The sequence below is a fragment of the Oreochromis aureus genome, linkage group 3 (assembly GCF_013358895.1).
Source record: "Oreochromis aureus strain Israel breed Guangdong linkage group 3, ZZ_aureus, whole genome shotgun sequence".
NCBI classification, from domain to species: domain Eukaryota; kingdom Metazoa; phylum Chordata; class Actinopteri; order Cichliformes; family Cichlidae; genus Oreochromis; species Oreochromis aureus.
The window spans coordinates 101603514-101624946 of NC_052944.1; the positions used below are offsets into that span (position 1 = coordinate 101603514).

A 21433-nucleotide genomic window follows, 5' to 3' on the forward strand; every position below is an offset into this window, starting at 1 on the left:
TCAGATTCTATAGAAACATGGAGACTGTAGAGGATTTACACTAAACATGTTCATTTTTTCCCTTCAAGAAAAATCAATCAGTTCATCAAATAAAATCAGTCGTTGATCGACTCAGTTTGATTGACAGGACAGATGATCAGAGGTGCAGAGTTTTTACCACCATCATTGTTACAGGGACAGAAGTATGGGTGGAGTTTGTGAGTGAAGGAGCAGCCAGTAAAGGAGTGGATCAGAGCTGCAGCACCTACATCATAAAAGGAGACCAGACCCTCCTCATAATCCACAAACACCCCCACCTTCTTAGGACCAGGCTGAAGATAGAGGGGGACTGAAGGACCAGCAAGAGCTTTGTACTCATTTCCATTTCTCAGCACTACAGTCCAGAAACCATCCTGAGGTCTCAGTGTGATTTCTCCCTTCCTGTTGATCGACTCTGTGGCCACTCCTAAATCCCATTTAGTCTTTCCTTTAACCTGAACCTCAAAGTAAAATTTGCCTGAAGAGAAACTCTGCTCTCCTAAAACAATACCATAGTAAGAAAATCTCTCTGGGTTGTCTGGACGATTCTTTCTCGCATCACTATGATACACTTGTTTTCTATCATCAGACAGAATGAGAGCAGGATTTGCTGTATCAGGATCCAGAGTCACATCCACCTCATACTGCTGGACCCTCTGCAGCTCAGCCTCTAACAGCTTCTTCTTCATGGGTTTCCAGACTGTCTCCTCCAGCTGAGCCACAGCTCTCCCCACAGTCCCCTCATATGATGGTGAACGGACTCTGACCTCTGTCCAGTCCTTGGTCGGTGGAGCAGTTTTCATGGACGAGAAGCTTTGGAGGAGGTGGAGGTGGTCTTCAGAGCGTGAGAGCTGCTCCACCTCAGAGCTTCTCTCCATCAGCTCAGAGATTTCCTTTTCCAGATCTTTGATGAGACCTTCAGCCTGTTTCTCTGTAGTTTCCTGTTTGTCTTCGATCTCCTTTATGAGCTCCTTCAGATGTCTTTCAAAAGACGCCTTCAGAGCAGTGAAGACCTGAACACCTTCTGCTTTCTGTCTGTCTGCAGCATCTTTACTCATCTTCACCGACTCTGTGATCTCCTGAATCTTCAGTCGTCTCTTCTGGATCATCTGCTGAATCTCAGCCTCTGTCTTCCCCAGCTCTGCCTTCTTTCCTTCATATTCTTCTCTCAGAGGAACAAACTTGTGGTTCTTGTGGTCTAAAACAGAGCAGATCACACAGACACATGTCTGGTCTGTCTTACAGAATAGCTCCAGAAGTTTATCATGCTTCGTGCACATCCTGCCTTCCAGGTTCTCCACAGCATCAATCAGCTGATGTCTTTTCAGGCCTTTCACTGTCAGATGAGGCTCCAGGTGAGTCTGACAGTAGGAGGTCTGACACACCAGGCAGGACTTCAGGGCCTTCAGTCTGGTTCCAGTGCAGACGTCACAGGGAACTTCTCCTGGTTTGGCACCTTGTTGCTCTGAGCTGCAGCTGCTGGCTTTCTGCTGAGCTTCACGTCTGAACTGAGCAACCATCTCAGAGATGAAAGTGTTGACCCTCAGCTGAGGTCTAGTGTAGAAAGTCTCTTTACACATGGGACACTGACAGCTCTGATTGATGTCCCAGTGCTGACTGATGCAGGTTTTGCAGAAGTTGTGTCCACATGGTGTAGAGACTGGATCAGTGAACACATCCAGACAGATAGAGCACAGAAACTGATCTTCAGATCGCAGATTGCTGGCAGCAGACATGTCTGCACTCTAAAAGGAGAAAGAAAAGAAACACATTTATTTATTTATTCAAAACTCACTTTAAATGTCATGTTTGAAAAGAGAGATACGAGCGTCAAAGCGTCTGGACTTCTTTGAGTTTCTTGAAGACGTTACATCCGAGAAGCTTTTTCAGTTCTAAGAGTAACTGGTGGAGACCTGGCCAGACACTCAGACACAAACTGATTCATCCCAAACACAAACTGAACAGCGTAGTATATGCTGTACTGTGTAGCGAGGGATGCACAGACCTCGACGTTGGAGAGACCAAACAGCTACTTCATAAACACATCGTGCAACATAGAAGAGCCAGCTGGAGAGGACAAGACTCAGCTGTCTAGGTCAAAGGTCACTCTTTGAGGAAAGCAAATTTCACATTTTTTGACCTCAATAAATCACATGATAGGATGAGGTTAGGTTTCACAATGGGTTCACCTGAAATCTTGGCTGATTGTGACCCACAAACATTTTGACACCTTCTTGTGTAATTAGGCAGAGGATCAATAGAGGGTACACTCCCATAGGGCGTAAAATCTGGGACTCTCCACCAAAGTTCCCTCTAATTTTTCATGTGTCTGAGCAAACACATATACTCACTGAGCCTCGGACCACTGTGAGCAACATTAGACGTGTGCATTGTGGTCACACCAGCATCGAATCCATCCAAGTTACATGGTGTATTAAAATAATCAAATTACAGCATTTACATTTATGTTAGACTACTTTTAATTAAGTGCTTTAGCCCACTTACAATGAAAAAAAATCTTGTTCAAACAACAAAGTTTTTGCAGCTATTTACCTAAAAATGCAGCCAAGGTGTTTTTTTTAAATAAACAACAATTGTTCTGTTAATCCTGCTCACATCTCCAATGGTTGCACACAATGTCATTAGCGTGGCTTCACTCAATGTCAGCCACGCCGCTTTTCTAGCTAAAACACCAGTGTCGGCACATAAGGGTGCTGTCAACAACGTTGATTAGCTGCGTGTATACAAATGTGAATTGTCTCATTGGTTGGAGCAGCCAGACACCGGTCACTGACTGACTCACACTGCAAAACAGAATGAATTGTTAACATATTTATTTTTATTTCAATTCAGTGTAGATTATTTTTTGTGTGCAACGCAGATTGTCTGTGTGCGGAGACCATGCAGATTCAGATGACACCCAACTCTATCTGTCCAGAAAGTCAGATAAACAACAATTAGTTAAACTGCATGTCTTAAAGACATAAAGACCTGGATGGCCACTAACTTTCTGCTTCTTAATTCAGATAAAACTGAGGTTATTGTACTCGGCCCTGAAAATCTTAGAAATGTGGTATGTAACCAGATTTTTACTCTGGATGGCATTACCTTGGCCTCCAGTAACACTGTGAGGAACCTTGGAGTCATTTTTGACCAAGAAATGCCCTTCAATGTACAAATTAAACAAATATGTAAGACTGCTTTCTTCCATTTGTGCAACATCTCTAAAATTAGAAAAATTAAACATGCGTGTGGCGCTGTCATTGGTGTTTGCTCTCTCTGCGGTAGAGTATCACTTCCTGTTCCTGCTCAAACAAAGTGGCATTTTTGAGTAGCTTATCTGCTTAGCAATTTAATTAAAAACTTTTAGATGCATTCTTTTTTCATAGTATAATCTTTGTTAAGTCTAATTGTTGAATGTTGTCAATGCGTTTCTTAAATTTGTAAAGTCTTAGTTCAAGCAGTAGGATCAAAGCCATTCCTTTGATCCTGACCACGTCTCCAGCCACTCTGTGCTGGGGGAGGTTTTATTGTTTATACATCCTATCTGACAGATCTTTTTCTTGTGTTGTAAGTTTCCTGCTTTTATGACCCTTTTGGTGAGCAGGAGGTCACACAAACACACCCCCATGACACACACACACACACACACACACACACAGTGCCTTGTCTTTCTAACCAAGAGAGGTTTTACGAGGGGAGGTGCTTGTGCGTATTGTAACTGTTTTGTCCAATAAAAGGCAGCGAGTGGAGGCCGGAGTCGGGGTCATTTTGTGGTAGTGCTTCATCTGAAGCACACTCTCTGTGTACTCGCTACCTGATTTATAGCCAAAATATTCACTCATTGTGTCTTCACTGTTTAGCTAGCTTAGCTCGTAGCCAGCGCGCTAGCATCATGGCCTCTTCACCTGTCCCTCCTGCGCTTTCCTGCTCATTGTGTAAGATGTTTAGTTATTCCTCGGCCTCCTTTAGCAGTAATGATACTTGTAACAAATGTATTATATTTTCAGCTCTGGAGGCCAGGATTACTGAATTGGAGATTCGGCTTCACACCCTTCATTCACCCGTAGCTAGCCAGGCCCCTGTAGCTGGTGCAGCCGAAGATAGCGTAGGCCCGACTAGCTGTTCCCCGGCAGACCCCAAACAGCTGGGGAAAGAAGGCAGCTGGGTGATTGTGAGAAGGAAGCATAGTCTTAAACAGAAGCCCCAGGTACACCACCAACCTGTTCATGTGTCTAACCATTTTTCCCCACTCGGCGACGCACCGACTGGGGGTCAAACTCTGGTAATTGGTGATTCTGTTCTCAGACATGTGAAGCTAGACAGACCGGCAACCATAGTCAATTGTCTTCCAGGGGCCAGAGCAGGCGACATTGAGGGAAATTTAAAATTGCTGGCTAAAGGATAAATGTAAATTCATAAAATTCAGTAAAATCATAATTCACGTCGGCAGTAATGACACCCGGTTACGCCAATCGGAGGTCACTAAAATCAATATTGAATCTGTGTGTAACTTTGCCAAAACAATGTTGGACTCTGTAGTTTTCTCTGGTCCCCTCCCCAATCAGGCCAGGAGTGACATGTTTAGCCGCATGTTCTCCTTAAATTGCTGGCTGTCTGAGTGGTGTCCCAGAATCGATGTGGGCTTTATAGATAATTGGCAAAACTTCTGGAGGAAACCTGGTCTTGTTAGGAGGGATGGCATCCATCCCACTTTGGATGGAGCAGCTCTCATTTCTAGAAATATGGACCACTTTATTAAACCCCCCAAAATATGACTATCCAGAGTTGGAACCAGGAAGCAGAGTTGCAGTCTTACATGCCTCTCTGCAGCTTCTCTCCTCCTGCTACCCCATTATCTCAAAAGTCTTGTTTATTCAGCTACAATCTCTACCATGGAATTTTTAATGTCTACAGTCTCAGATCAACACAGCCCTGATCACATACTAACAGAATATGGCGGACACACTCGACCTTGTTGGTCCAGCTGTGAGTCCATTACCGTGAACTATGGAGTGGCAGATTTGTGCTGGAACTAAGCTGCACACAGCTGATGTTAGCCAGGAAAACATTACACACTGACTTTAAACGAGAGACCAGAAATAAAAACACAGTTTGTTGTGTGAAGAAATCAAACCTGAGCTGAACAAACAACAAAGTTCCTAAAGACAAACTGTTAAAGGAGGAAACAAAGAAAACTTACAGTTTCTTCAAACACACACACCAACAACAAGCTCCACTCCACACCTGGACACTAAACACGAACACACAGGTGAGCTGCTTCCTGGAAGAACGCGGGACGCCACCTGAAGCAGGACAGGTGGGAGGAGCTCAGCAGGAGCAGCAGTTGAGTCCATTTAACTGGAAACTGGAACATTTCACAATTTTTTTTTCTAGTTTCATTCGTATTACATTTGAATTTGAATTTTCTGTGTTCAGTATTAGTTTTCATTACATACATCATGACTTGTTGAACAGATGTCATGTTAACTTTTTTACAAGCTCATGTTTAAAACATCAACCAATTAATTAATTTATTAATTCATAATCAGATTTCCTCCAATTACAGTAATTTTATCAAAAGATAAACAAGAAAAATTATTAATGAAGAGAAATCAAATCAGTGAGACATTTTTAATGGATCCTGATCATTTTACTGTCTTTGAGCTTGTTATTTTATGTTAATCTGACTGAAGCCTTCTGTCCTTCATTACTGTGTATATTTACCTTCAAACTGGTCAGACTGATCCCAGCTGACACTGTTTCAATTGAAATATGCACAATACAAACATTCAAAGCCAGGAAGTTTCTCTGTTTACAATCTTATAGATCCTGTTAAACTTACATTTACCACTCACCACAGTCAATCTGTTATATATCTGGGGTATTTTTCCAGTATCCATATTTGCTACCCAAAACACTGGTAATGACAATAAACTGTCACATATATATTTTTAATGCTTATTTGCTGATTAGATTGTTTTATGAGAGGCCCAGACTTGACCAGGTCACAGGCAGACAGGAACTTCATGTTTTTGTAGTATATTAGTAGCAGACAGAGAGTGAAACTAAGTTTAGACGAAGGGTGACAGGTTGCCCTGGCAACAGACCTCAAAAAGGGGAAGTTATTGCAAGCTGCACAGGAAGTTTTAGTGCACAGGCCTATTCATAAATCAGACGCAGAAAAGAGGAACTGAGTATAAGGAGTTGTTTGTATGGAAACTATGGGTGACGTGCTGCAAAATATATAGTGAGACAGGCTCCCAATGCCCCAGACTTGAACTGGCGTTTCTGTGTGTGCTCAGTCTCCATTTTCCGGAAAATGTAAAATTAAAGATCATTTTTTAAGTTAGACCACTTTGAGCCGTGTCTTTCTTTGCCGTAAAGAATACAAAGAACTGAATTTAATAGAACCCACCAAGTTAATCCACGTTTTCAACACTTTGTCCCCGGGAAAGGAGTGTTTCACAAATCTTCTTCTTATATAATAAGTCGGACTTATTCCCGGTGGGTGATGGGCTCTGCCAGGGCTGCACTTTGTCACAGATTCTGTTCATAATTTTAATGGACAGAGTTTCTAGGTGTAGCCACTTTCACTTTGGCGGTCTCAGAATCTCCCCTCTGCTTTTCACGTATAATGTGGTTCTGTTGGCTTCGTCGGGTGATGACTTTCAGCTCATACTGGAACGGTTCACAGCCGAGTGTGAAGCCGTGGGAATGAGAATCAGCACCTCCAAATCTGAGGCCATGGTCCTCAGCCGGAAAAGGGTGGTGTGCCCACTCCGGATCAGGCTCAAGTTCTTGCACCAAGAGGAGGAGTTTAAGTATCTCAGGGTCTTGTTCACGAGTCACGGGAGAAGTCAGTGTCGGAGATCGACAGACGGATTCGTGCTGCGGCTGCAGTGATGCTGACACTGAGGACGCTGACTTCACCAGTTGATCTACGTCCCTACCCTGACCTATGTGGGTAGTGACCAGAAGAACAAGATCGCAGATACAAGTGGCGGAAATGGGCTTCCTCTGAAGGGTGGCTGGCCTCTCCCTTACAGATGGGGTGAGAGGTTCAGCCATCCACGAGAGCCTCAGAGTAGAGCCGCTGCTCTTCCACATCAAAAGGAGCCAGTTGAGGTGGTTCGGGCATCTGACTCCTGGTCACCTTCTTGGTGAGGTGTTCTGGACATGTCCCACCAGGAGGAGGCCCCGGGGCAGACCGGGGACATGCTGGAGAGATTATATCTCTCAGCTGGCCTGAGAACGGCTTGGTGTTCCCCTGGAGAAGCTGGAGAAGGTGGCTGGGGAGAACGAGGTCTGGGCTTCTCTGCCTAGGCTGCCCCCGCGACCCGGCCCCGGATAAGATAAGAAGATGGATGGATGGATCTTCTTTTACAGAAACTTATTCCCATGAGTGCCACCTACTCTAGATACCATGCTTCACCAAATTCTTCAGATAATTTAGTCTTTCATTCAATCAAATAAGTTTTATTTTCTATACTGAGAAAGCACGGCATTGCATTTCACTTTTATGCTGATAACTGTCAGATCTGTTTCCATCAAAAGAAAAAAGGCTCATATTCCATACACTCATTACTTCAGTGTCTTTATGACATTGAAGTAATGACATTAACTTTTTAAAATTCAATGACAACAAAAGACTGAGGTGATGATTTTTGGTAACCCCACTGAGACCCCCATTGTGTATTTACATTCCTTAGCCCAATATGTTAAGCGAACTGTGACAAACCTGGGAGTCAAAGTGGACTGTGAACTGCAGCTTGACATTCAGATTAAGGCAGTGGTAAAATCAAGCTTCTTTCAGCTGAGGCAGTTTGCTAAAATGAAGCCAATTATTTCACAGCAGCACTTTGAGACAGTTATCCACGTCTTTGTTAGCACTCACCTGGATTACTGTCATTCACTTTATATAGGGGTCAGTGCTTCATACATCAATTATCTACAGAGGGAGCAAAATGCTGCAGCTTGTCTTTTAACTGGCACTCGAAAGTTTGAGCACATTTACCCTATTTTAGCTTCACTTCACTGAAGGCCCATTCCTTTTAGGGTTCCCTTTAAAATTCTTTTATTTGCTTTTAAACTTTCCACAGCCTAGCTCCATCTATTAAATTCAATTCAGTTTTATTTGTATAGCACCAAATCACAACAACTGTTGCCTCAAGGCGCTTTATAGTGTATAGTAGATCGTACAATAATAAATACAGAGAAAAACCCAACAATCATATGACCCCCTTTGAGCAAGCACTTTGGTGACAGTGGGAAGGAAAAACTCCCTTTTAACAGGAAGAAACCTCCGGCAGAACCAGGCTCAGGGAGGGGCGGGGCCATCTGCTGCGACCGGTTGGGGTGAGAGAAGGAAAACAGGATAAAGACATGCTGTGGAAGAGAGACAGAGATTAATAACAGATATGATTCGATGCAGAGAGGTCTATTAACACATAGTGAGTGAGAAAGGTGACTGGAAAGGAAAAACTCAATGCATCATGGGAATCCCCGGCAGCCTACGTCTATTGCAGCATAACTAAGGGAGGATTCAGGGTCACCTGGTCCAGCCCTAACTATATGCTTTAGCAAAAAGGAAAGTTTGAAGCCTAATCTTGAAAGTAGAGATACTGTCTTTCTCATCTTATCTCTCTGAGCTGCTACAGCCTTGTACACCCAGAAATTAGCGTAAACTTAGAGGAGATCATGCTTTTGCTTTAGCAGCTCCAAAACTGTGGAACGATCTGGCTTTAGAGATTAGACTTCTTCTCTGCCTGTTTTTAAATCACTCCTGAAAACCTGAAAAACATCTCTTCACCCTGGCCTTTGACACCATATGAGATGTGGTTGTTGTTTTGTTTTTTAATAACTAATTAAGGGCTGTTTTAATATGTAAGTATTATGTTATTTATTAATTTTTATTTTTAGCTCTTTTTCTTTTAATCTATTGTTCTTAACTCATTTAATGTCCAGCACTTTGGTCCTGTATTGGCTGTTTAAAATGCTTTTTAAATAAACTTGGATTGCAAAAGAAACCTCCAGCAGAATCAGGCTCAGGGGCGGCCATCTGTCGCAACCGGTTGGGGTGAAGGAAGGAAGAAGGAAGACAGCACAAAGACATACCGTGGAAGCGAGCCAGAGATGAATAATATGTCATAGTTTAAAGCAAAGTGTTGTATAAACACAAAGTGAAAAAGAAGCACACATGAAATCACAAGATTTCTGGAAATGAGAAAAATCTGATGAAGACAAATTAAGCCTGACATGTTTAATGTATCTAGATCATGTACAGACTTTAATGTGTAGAAACAGATCTTTGGTTTTACAATTTAATTCAGTGTGTGTTACTTCAGGCTGGTTCAGAGTAAAATTCACCTTGTTAACATGAAGCCTTGTTGTATCTGCCAGTGTAAACAGACATCTGATACATCTAATACCGTCACACCCAGACTGCTGACTGTGTTTGGAAGAAAAATTTTTATACTGCAAATAGTCACAGTGAGTTTCCCTGTTTCCAGTCTATAGATCCAGTCACACTTTCTACCTTCACCTGTGCAGTAAAGACAGAGACCAGAGCTGAAACCAACAGTCCAATCAGTGAGCAGCAGCAACACCTGAACTTCATTCAGACTGAAGATGTTGTGTGAATAAAATGACTGAATGATGTAAATATCCAAACATGGATCTGGTCATGTTGGCATTAAATTAAACCTTCTGGGCAGGTTGGCCAATGCGGTCACAGCCTTTTGTTGGCCCTGAGCCAAATATTTGAAACATGTCGCTGAGATTAAAATTCAAAAAGAACTTCTCAAAATAAGAGAAATTAAATGTTTGAATTGATCTGATGACTTTGAACTATTTTCATCGAATATCATATTGAACAAGTGTGCTGATGGAGGACGGGTCAGATGACTGGAAACAGTGGGAACACACTGAGGCCACCTACACGGCAGGTGGGGAACAGCAAGAATCCGAAATCATATGAGATGTTAGTGAGTGAGAAGTTAGAAAAAACGGACTAAAGATGGCTCTAAGTGATCAAAGCTGATCTGAAACAGAAGATAAATCCATTGAATCTTTGCAAAGTTCATCTGGTGCTCAAATGATTCCTGTGATGAAAGCTTTATTTCACTGAATGTTTCTTCAAAGCTCATTTACCATGTTAAAGTCATGATTGAAAGTGCAGACTGAGGGTGGATCACATGATTATTAAAGTGTGTCATGTGACATGTTCAGTATTGTCACACGTGTCTAGATTGTCCCTGATATCATAACTGCTCAAACACTGATGATTATATTTGAAGAATTATTACTGATGGCAGCAAAGCTTGAATGGAGCTCTCTGTCTGGCTGAGTCTGAGCCTGTGTTAGAAAGCTGTACTTAATAAAGTGGCAGTAAGTGTATCAAGGACTCGCTAAGTCAGTGGTTCCCAAACTTTTTTTGCCGGGCCCCCCTTTGTTTACAAGAAAAATGTACCCCCCCACCCCCCCACACGCGCACACGCACACGCACATCCTCCAACCACACACCCATATTTTGCTCCATCGCGGTTTATTTCACACCTCAAACATTTAGTAAAAAATTAAGCAAATACAAGTAATCTGCAATAAATTACAGGTAGTAATAAAATAAACTACTAACACTTTCACGCTACGTCCGCACCTACACGGGTATTTTTGAAAGTGCAGCTGTTTCGGCCACACGTAAAAGGCATTTCGAATCACCGAAAACTGAGATTTTTTTAAACTCCTTTTTTGCGTTTACGTGTGGACGAGGAATACAGAGTTCATCACGCAACGTCAAAGGTATGTGCCTTTTTTCACGTCACGCTGTGCGCCACGTTATTGTTTACATGAGATGAATTGCAGAATGGCAGATAGAGACAAAATACTGTTAATCTGACTATCTGCAGGTTTTACATGCTTACATATACACACGCAGTTACTGTCCCTCCATTTAGAAAGGCAGAGGCATCACGGTGTAATCATTTTACGTGTAGTTGGTTTTTTTTCCCTGTTTAATAATATTCAACATTGCTATCAATACATTTCAAAAAATGTCACTCTGTGCAAAATGGGTTCAAAAACATAAACAGCTGTGAGATACTGTTTGTCTGTGATTTGAACAGCCCAGCGCTGCTCCCGACACAGGGAAAACCAATTCTGCAGGGGAGACCTACCTCCGCACTTGTGCAGGTGAAGCCAAAGGGAAGATATGCTTCACCATATTTTCTAGTCTTTGGCTTAGAATGAAGTTGGTTTGGAAACATATTCAGCGATGCTTCATCTCCTGCTTTGCGTTTCTGTGGCCGCCCCGTGCTTGCAGTGTCCAAGCGTTTTGTTTCCCCCCCTCTTTCATGCCGCGCCCCCCCTGCAATGGCTCTGCGCCCCCCCTAGGGGGCGGGCCCCACACTTTGGGAATGTCTGCGCTAAGTAATGATAAGAGCCAGCAGGGGGCAGCACAGAGAGGTGAGGCGCTGTCAGAAAAGCAGGCTCACATCAGTATGGTCATATTCCATCATCTACACCTGAAATAATCATCAAACACACGGCAGAGCAGAAACATGTGGAAACATCGAGAGCTCAGTCTCAATTTGATCCCTCAGAGGTTTACCTCAGTCCTGCTCCTCTGCTTCCTGTTTACAGAGCACACATCATGCTGTGTACTGAGAGTCATGTGGTCAAAGCGAGGACCTGGTACTCTGACAGAGAGCGAGCACAGTTATCCTAATGTGTGACATCACTTCTAACCAGAGAGCATTCAGCTTTCACAGCAGCCAACATCCTGTAACACGAGCATATGCAAACACAGCTCTCAGCTTCCATCACTCAACAAGTTCCAGCCCTCCACTTAAAAGCCCAGAACAAACCTTGTGACCAACACAGCGCAGACAGAGGTGATGTTCACGCTCTGTTTCTGGGTGGGAAACTCACCTGTGGTTGTGGCTGTTCCTCTGTCCACCAGCAGACATTAAGACACATCACAGGCCTGACAACAGGAAGTGTATCCCTCCTAAAAAAGACACACTTAAAAATCTGAACAGAGTCCAGAGTGTGGAGAACCAATGAGAGCAAATACAAAAAGAAATGAGAGCAGAGCATCCAATCAGACAGGATCAGGGCTGAGGAGGCGGAGCTGCAATCTGAGATGGAGGAGAGTTGACTGGAGATCAGAAACTTTGACAATAATTAATTGATGAACGTGTGCTTATGTGAGGTCAGATGATAAATGTCCTCGGTGAGCTGTTCAGTCTATGTTTAGATCTTATGCTAGCTGAAACATTATTGCATATTACCCACAATTCATATGAAACTTTTAGTGTTCTTCTGTAATTATTCACATCCATGTGTTAGCTGTTGTACTGCTAGACCATTTCTGATGTGATCTCTGTATGATCTCTAATCAATGATCTATCTAATCTAATCCAGATCATTGATTCAACTCATCAAAGCCCCAAATACTCGATTTATGACATTTGAAGTCAGATGTGAAGAAATGAACAGCAGATTTTCTTCAAGAAATGATTTCTCTGTCATTACTGCTGCTGCAGAAATACAAATATCACTGTTGAGTTTGTGTCAAAGTGCAGACATGATGAAAAATGTCAGTTTCATTATTTTCCATGTCCTAATAAACATACACATATACATATAAACATGTATACAGTCAGATGTAATGCTTGTAATGGTTCTGTAGTGATTCATTGAGATTTCAAAATCATATTCAGTAAATATCCTATGAGTCCATCTTCAGCCTGATTTCCACTTCCTGCTTTGAGCTCTGTGTGAGTCTGTCTGCACAGTCACATAACCAAGAGTGTGTCAGCAGGAGCTCTGCAGGTTTCAGTGTGAGTGCAGTGAGATGATGATCCAGATGTTTGATTCATCATTGGCATCTTGATTTAAGGCAAATCAATATGATTCAATGTGACAGCTGCTCCCACATTAACCCTGTGTTGTCCACACTGAGCTGTGTCAGCTGCAGATGTTCCAGCTCTTATCAGCTGAAGGTTGAGTTGTTGACAACATCTGGAAGGACAGAGGGACACGTCAGACTTTTGCGACTTCGGGAAAAACCGCCGTAAAACAAAAAACTGTACTTAAGCTGTGAGAAACCACCTCTGTCCGCCGATCAACGGACCCTGACCCTAACCCTAACCCTAACCCTTTAATAAACGGTAAGCAGAATTGATATTGTCCTTGCAACATTGGAATTTCGTAAATCCACGAATGGCTTGGCACGCAAAAGAATAACGTCACAACAATGTGATTGGTCACTTGCAATGTTGAACCTGGAACAACATTTTCATGATGATCTGGGAACAACACCAACACGACGATATCAGTTCATCCAACACTCTGCGAGACTCCTGACTACGGTTGTCATAACGCTCCGACAGTCCATCAAGTAGTGCGGCATGGTAGCTTATCAAAGTCATACTAAAACATTTTTGACATATTTTTGAGCGCCGTCTACCACATAAAATCTGTTTGAGGTTAGTAAGCACAACCAGAGATCATACAGGCGCGCCGGATTATAAGGCATACTGTCGAGTTTTGAGAAAATTAAAGGATTTTAAGTGCACTTTATACTGCAGAAAATACGATATACAGAAGAAAATAATACTTAGATATCGCGATATATATCATTACCACACATGCTTCAAATTATACCGCAGTATGGACTTTTGGCCATATTGCCCAGCCCTACTTACTTTGTCCTACTTTCTTTGTTACTGTTTATACTGGAGCACTGTAACCAAAATAATTTCCCCTAGGGATCAATAAAGTATTCTGATTCTTATTCATATGACAAACAGACTCAATACGAGATGTAGCCTAGAATTAAACATCTACATTTTAAAGAAACACATAGGTCAGTACCTCACTAGTGTCTCTAAACATTTAGATCCATAAAATTCTGAGTTTAGTTATCAAGGACACGAACGAGCAAACATGCCAGGTCTGAGGGGAGTGCACACAAACTAATGTCCGTGCATGTCGAGCTTTTCACAGAAAAATGGTGGCCATAAGACTTTTATTTTGTTAAAGGATACATTCCAAGTGTCCTGGTCACCTTTTTTCCATACAGACAAAAAAACTCCACTTTACTTGAGAAAAAGACGACACAGTTAAAACCTGTGAAAAAGAGATTTAAGAAAAGATTCACACATTTATCAAATTAAAAACAAATCCAGGAATGCTGCTTCTAACAGTTAAATTTGCTGTTCAGACCACAGTCTAAAAAGCAAATAGGTCTTCCACTGTCAGGGTAGGTGTAGGAAACAGGACTCGTATGCAGGACTCCTTTGGGAGAAGACAGTGGATTTATTTACAGTGCGGTAAAGGTGCAACAGTTCAATACATACACATATATATATATATATATACATATATATATACATACATATATATACATATATATACATACATATACATATATATATATATATATATATATATATATATATATATATATATATATATATATATATATATATATACATATATACATATATACATATACATATATATATATATATATATATATATATATATATATACATATACATATATACATATATACATATACATATATATATATATATATACATATATACATATATACATATATATATATATACATATATATATATATATATATATATATATATATATATATATATACATATATATACATATATATATACATATATATACACATATATATATATATATATACATATATATACATATATATATATATATATATATATATATACATATATATATATATATATATATACATATATATATATATATATATATATATACATATATATATATATATATATATATATACATACATATATATATATATATATATATACATATATATATATATATATATATATATATATATATATATATATATATATATATATATATATATACATATACATATATATATATATATATATATACATATACATATATATATATATATATATATACATATATATATATATATATATATATATATATATATATATATATATATATATATATATATATATATATATATATATATATATATATATATACATATACATATATATATATATATATATATATATATATATATATATATATATATATATATATATATATATATATATATATATATATATATATATATACATATATATACATACATATATATATACATATATATACATACATATATATATATATATATATATATATATATATATATATACGTATATATATATATATATATATATATATACATATATATATATATATACATATACATATATATATATATATATATATATATACATATATATATATATATATATATATATATATATATACATATATATACATATATATACATACATATATATATACATATATATACGTACATATATATATACGTATATATATATATATATATATATATATATATACATATATATATATATATATATATATATATATATATATATATATATACATATATATATATATATATATATATATATATATATATATACATACATATATATATATATATATATATATATATATATATATATATATATATATATATATATATATATATATATATATATATACATATATATATATATATATATATATATATATATATATATATATATATACATATATATATATATATATATATATATATATATATATATATATATATATATATATATACATATATATATATATATATATACATACATATATATATATATATATATATATATATATATATATATATATATATATACATATATATATATATATATATATATATATATATATATATATATATATATATATATACATATATATATATATATATATATATATATATATATATATATATATATATATATATATATATATATATATATACGTTACGAGAGAGAGAGAGAGAGAGAGAGAGAGAGAGAGAGAGAGAGAGAGGAAGGGAGCAACATGCACACAATAACACATGGGCAGGCAGCCAGGCAAGGGCTGTCGGACCATGACATCCACTCCACAACAGCAACATTGTCTAACTTAAATAGTTATACTCCCATACGGCTTTATTTTCTATAGTGCCAGGATAAAGCAACATTAAATGTCATCCATCCAGATCATCCTTAACAAAATATTTCCACTCAAACTCACACTGAAGACAAAAATAATTGTCACACATGATAAAACAGAATTAAATAATACATTGTCTGTTGATTAAACAACTATGTTTTAAAGATTACATCAAACTCAATATATCACTATTGCCTCAAACCTTAAGCACCACAAAATATTCAAGGACATGAACTAGCAAACGTGACAGGTCTGGAGGGGAGCATGAATGTCCACACATGTCTGTACATGTTTAGTGTCACGTCCGGTGTGGCAGACGTGTGGAGTAGTAGGGAGGACCCAAGATGCGGCAGCTCTGGTGCAGGTGAGTTTATTTAACAGAAGAAAATACAAACAGCGGTGGCGAGGGTGAACTAGAAACTAAGAAAACCTAAACTGGACAAACTAACAAAACAAACCCGAAACGTAGATGCAGGGAGGACGGATGAAGAGACGCAGGGAAGCCGAGGTAAACAACACAGACGAAGCAGCAACTACAAAGACAGAAGACGCGACTTAAATACACACAGAGAAACACAGGGAGATTACACACAGGTGGTGGACACAGCTGGGAGTAATTAACAAGACGAGACAAGAGGTAAAACCGAACCCATACACCTAAGACGCAGACCTTCATAATAAAACGGGAAACAAGAGATCACTACACAAAGACGCAGACCCGACACTGAGAGACACATGGAACTAAACCCACACAAAACATGAGAACATAAAACCTGCGAACAAAAACCCAAACCCAGAATCACAGTAATATAATATATCGCAAAATAATCAAAACCCCAGACAACCCCAACACACTCAAACATGCAAAATAAACCAAAACATAAGGAACTCAAAATACTGGGTCCAACGGACCCAGAACCATGACAGTTAGCTTCTAGCGGAACAAATGGTGGTGAAAAGTCAACAAATGTTTTTTGATAAAAGGACATTCCAGGGGTAACCTGTGTTTTCCCAGACAGGACGAATTCAGTTTCACTTGAGAAAAAGACCACGCTGTTTGAACCTGTAAGAAAGCAGATTTAAGAAAAAAAGATTTGCGCTATATTTTACCAAGTTAAGACAAATCCAACAAAGCTGCTTCCAGCATGCAAATTTACCTTTCAGATCACAGTATAAGGCTTAAACAGATGTCATATTTATATATGACATGTGTTTATGTATATGTTACATTTCTGTTTCTTATTTATTATAAATCAGACAGCATTTCAAGCAAATCAGGTTTGGAAAAAGCCTGCAACGTGACAAAATATAGAACAAATGAAACACTTCTAACTTTTAACATTACACGTACTTCTAACATTACACAAAGAAAAGGTCTCCATCACGTTCATGAACTGCTGGGTTTATCCATCTTCCTACAGTGGAGCTCTGAACATTTACCTTTGAGGGAGCTGCTGGTGAAGATCATGAGTCCTGCTTGATCCCCGCAGGGTGAATGTAGCTCCAATTATAAAGGACCTCTACAGTCATGTCATTGTTTTGGAGAGGGGAAAAGCCTGGAAATGACAAGCAGAAATAACTTTTTATATGCTTTTTTTTTAACCAATCAAAATAATTAAAAGTATAATTTTTCCATACAATTACTAACCTTACCATCTCCTGGACTGTTTGGGGGTCTGGGCTTGTCATTCCCAGCACTCATGAGACTGCTCTGCATTTTGCTGCACTGTGGTATGAGGTTGCTGAATACTTTATGTGAATATTAACTTGTTCATGAGATCTTGTGCCACTGCTACAACACTGGCCTCCAACTCCTAACAAGAGCAAATATTACCGGTAGGCTAGCCTGCTACAACGAATAGGCTAAACAAAAAAGGTAAGCAAATGTACAATCCAATGGAATTTGCAAAGAAGGATGATGAAAAATCATTACTTGCCTGCGGTTTAGAGGGTGCACAGGAACTTGACGCAGCCATTGAAAGAGGGGAAGAGAGGAGGATTGCAGCTTGGTCAGCACTAGTATCTGCCTCTATAATGTGTGCAAATACATGCGGGTCTGAAGCCCCGCCCCTCAAGCCTGCCACCCAGACGCTAAAACAGTGCCAGCAAATTGAAACTGAAAAAAAAGAAGTGCAACTGAAAAAAACAATTGTAAGCGAAAAAAAGAGTACAATTTTAATTAATCTTTTTTCACTATAGATAGATAGATAGATAGATAGATAGATAGATAGATAGATAGATTTTCACTTTCATTTTAACACGGAATCATTCTAGCCCCATAGACAGGTTGACTATGGACAATTTTGAATTGGTAACGTGCAAATGTCTGGACCGTGGTAAGGAACCTATGCAGGCACATAATCAAACAGCGGTTCCATGTTTCTTGATTGTAATATTACTCTGTAATTTCCCTTTTCTATGCTAATAAATATAGGATTGACTATTGGGATTGATTTGGATTTGAAAGGGTGACATTATCGAGAGATAATCAGCAGACTAGTGCACCAAAGGAAGAAATCAGTCCTACATATTTATTTAATATGCACATTGAAAAACTCTCAAGGTTCCTCACAGTGTTACTGGAGGCCAAGAACCTGCCATCCAAAGTATCTGGTTAGATACCACATTTCTAAGATTTTCAAATGTGACTCTGTGACTCTGGTGAAAGCTCCTGAATAGCTTCAGTGATGTACTGGTTCATTCCCTTCTTTACCTCCAGTTCCTTCACCACCAGAGGAGTGATATTCCACATTCCTGCAGCACTCAGGGTCAGGAGTGTCTCCTTGGGTAGTGTGCACACAGAGTGGTGGATCTGTGTTATCTCTTGACTAATGAGCTAATTTTAAACAGAAATAAGTTCACTGATGATGTTGTGCGTGCTGCACTCTGAAACTCATTCTTTTCTATCGATTGTACCGGGCAGTAACAGTTTATCACTGCATTGAGCAAAGTGGAGGATAATATACAGAGTGACACATATTCCAGAGACCAGTAAAAGCAAAGCTTCCAAGTTCAACTACAACATGAATGAAAACATGAGTGGGTTTCACTGTTGCCAAAGCACTTCCATCAGGTTTGCCATTCACCGCAAAATACTCACCAATTTCTATCAATGCAGCATCGACAGTATTCTGTCTGCCTGTATCATGATATGGCAGCCGTTCTATGGAGGGTGGTCAGATCAGCACAGAGTATCAGCAGGTCTGAACTGCCAGCCATCCAGGACCTCTACTCACAGCGCTGTAAGAGGAAGGCTCAGAGGACCCTCACTATCCCCAGCCACCCCACCCATACACCCTTCCCATGGTACAGCAAGATCTACACCCAAACCAGCAGATTCAGGGACAGTTTCTACTCACAAGCCATCAGGATAGTAAACTACTGAAATATAGGACAGTTTATTTTGCACAATCACATTGTATATGCATATACAGTAGTTTTAATGATCTGCATTTATTTATTGTAATTTTTTAAAATTAATATTAACTTTTATTTATTTGTACAGTTCAATCTCTTATCTATTTGCTACTTGTGTGTAATTTTTCTTTGTGAAACACCAAGGGGGCTCTGAGCTTAAGAATTTCATTGCCGGTAGTAATGTGCCACCTTACCTGTATATGAAAATAACACTTGAGCTTGATATACTCAGTACTCTTTAATCTGCAGTCAGAAACAGCATGAGGAAGAGCTGCAGAGGTGCAGATGTCAAGTAACTGTGAGAGGCTAACAAGTTTGGCTGGATGTAGAAGGATATCAGCTCCCGTTTGGAATATGCAAGATTAAATCTTGATCTTAAATGTGAGTCAGCCAATACATCCCCAGTCAAACTTTATCAAGAGAGAACTTCTTTCATCTACAGAAGCAGTTATTGTGCAACTGTGACAAACCTCTGAAAATAGCAGCAGCTCTGCTCATGACTGCACAGATCTGAGCTGATTTTAACCGGACTTTCGGTTCTATTTTAAAATGCTGTGAGAACAGGTCAGTCAGACAGTTGAAGCCAGAAATGAAGACAGTTCAGTTATGCTTTGTTTTCAGTGAAATCTAATGAAGCATTACTGAGGACCAGGAATTCATGTGAGGACTTAGTGAAGAGTTTTAGGACGGAGCCAAAGTTTTAGCTCTGCATTCAAAACTCTGAAAATGAACAAACCTCAAACTTACAAAATTCACATAATCTGACCATAATTTTTTTTGTCAGTCTCCTATTTTATGGAAAGTGATTGAAAAATAATATAAGTCCCAAACTGAATGGAGAGTCTCAGAAAGAGCTGTACAGAGATATCCACAGGCAGGAATGATCCGCCTCTCAGACACCACCCTAAAGAGACCAGCTCCAACCCCACAACATTACTTGCCTTGCGGATCAGTTTATTGATTCTGTTGGCATCTGTTTGTCAGTATGCTGGATATGATATCCCTCTCTGTCGATCCCTCACCCCCGTTGTATCTTAGGTGTGCATCTCAGTGTTTCCTGTTGTATTTTGACAGTCTTGCGTCCCGAAGTTGCTTGGCTCTCTGGGCTCTCTGCAGACATCCTGCTCCTCCTTTTACTCTCCCACCGGTATCCAACCCAGCTCAGCTGAGGGGTGCCTGTAGCCAGCCTCCTCGCTCCTCTTTCAGCCTCCTGTCACAGGCTCAGCCTGCTGAAGCTGTGGTCTCTGCACAGCCACAGCTTGACTCTGCAGCTCCCCTTGAACATTGTGACTCTGGACTATCTGACACCTTAATGGCAGTAATTTAGTTTTTTTTCCTCTGGACTTTTTCTCTGTCTGAATGTGTTGAACCCGTAACTCAGTGCCACGTCCATTTACTGGCTGAGCCAATAAATCTAAATAACATATCCTTTTGTTCTCCTGAACTGGCTGAAAATAAAACTGTGCGTGTGGATTTCGTATATGAACCTGCATCTATTTTTGGCGATGAGCCAGAACTTCCTAAGACTGGTTCATAGCCGGAATTTCCTAAGATTGCTTTTTGTGCTCTGTCAAAGACTCACTTTCATGCTTCTCAGTCAGGAAGAGTCTCTGAAGCAGCTCAGTCTGAAACAATCAGCAATATAACTCAATTAGCTCAATCAGAAAGGGGTTTATCTCCTGTGCTCACTCTGGTTCTAGTAATTCTATGCTTGCCTCCATGAAGACCTTGTTTTCAGTCCCTGTCACAGATCATAATGAGTCAATTCCTGTTAGTTATATTACTTATATCCCTAAGAACTGTAAAAAGGAACCTTTTGCTAACTCTGTGTAGACAGAGGACCTGTTTTCACTAC

The 21433-nt window shown here is 39.2% G+C and overlaps 1 protein-coding gene and 1 long non-coding RNA gene across 2 annotated transcripts; both read right to left on the reverse strand.

The window, feature by feature from the left end:
* On the reverse strand, positions 1–1758 carry LOC116336261 (E3 ubiquitin-protein ligase TRIM21-like). Its single transcript, XM_031760100.2, has one exon. It carries the CDS (start codon positions 1752–1754, stop codon positions 96–98), a length of 1659 nt encoding a protein of 552 aa, XP_031615960.2. The 5' UTR covers positions 1755–1758; the 3' UTR covers positions 1–95.
* A 15355-nt stretch (positions 1759–17113) lies between these two features.
* LOC120438726 lies at positions 17114–17846 on the reverse strand. The gene is made up of 3 exons (XR_005612085.1): positions 17815–17846; positions 17602–17717; positions 17114–17224 (listed from the first exon to the last, which is right to left on the reverse strand). It is a non-coding gene; the product is annotated as an uncharacterized LOC120438726 (long non-coding RNA).
* Positions 17847–21433: the final 3587 nt, after the last annotated feature.

Bases quoted from the DNA above. Each gene is read 5' to 3' on its own strand.
- LOC116336261 (XM_031760100.2), bottom strand. From the start codon at position 1,754: ATGTCTGCTGCCAGCAATCTGCGATCTGAAGATCAGTTTCTGTGCTCT.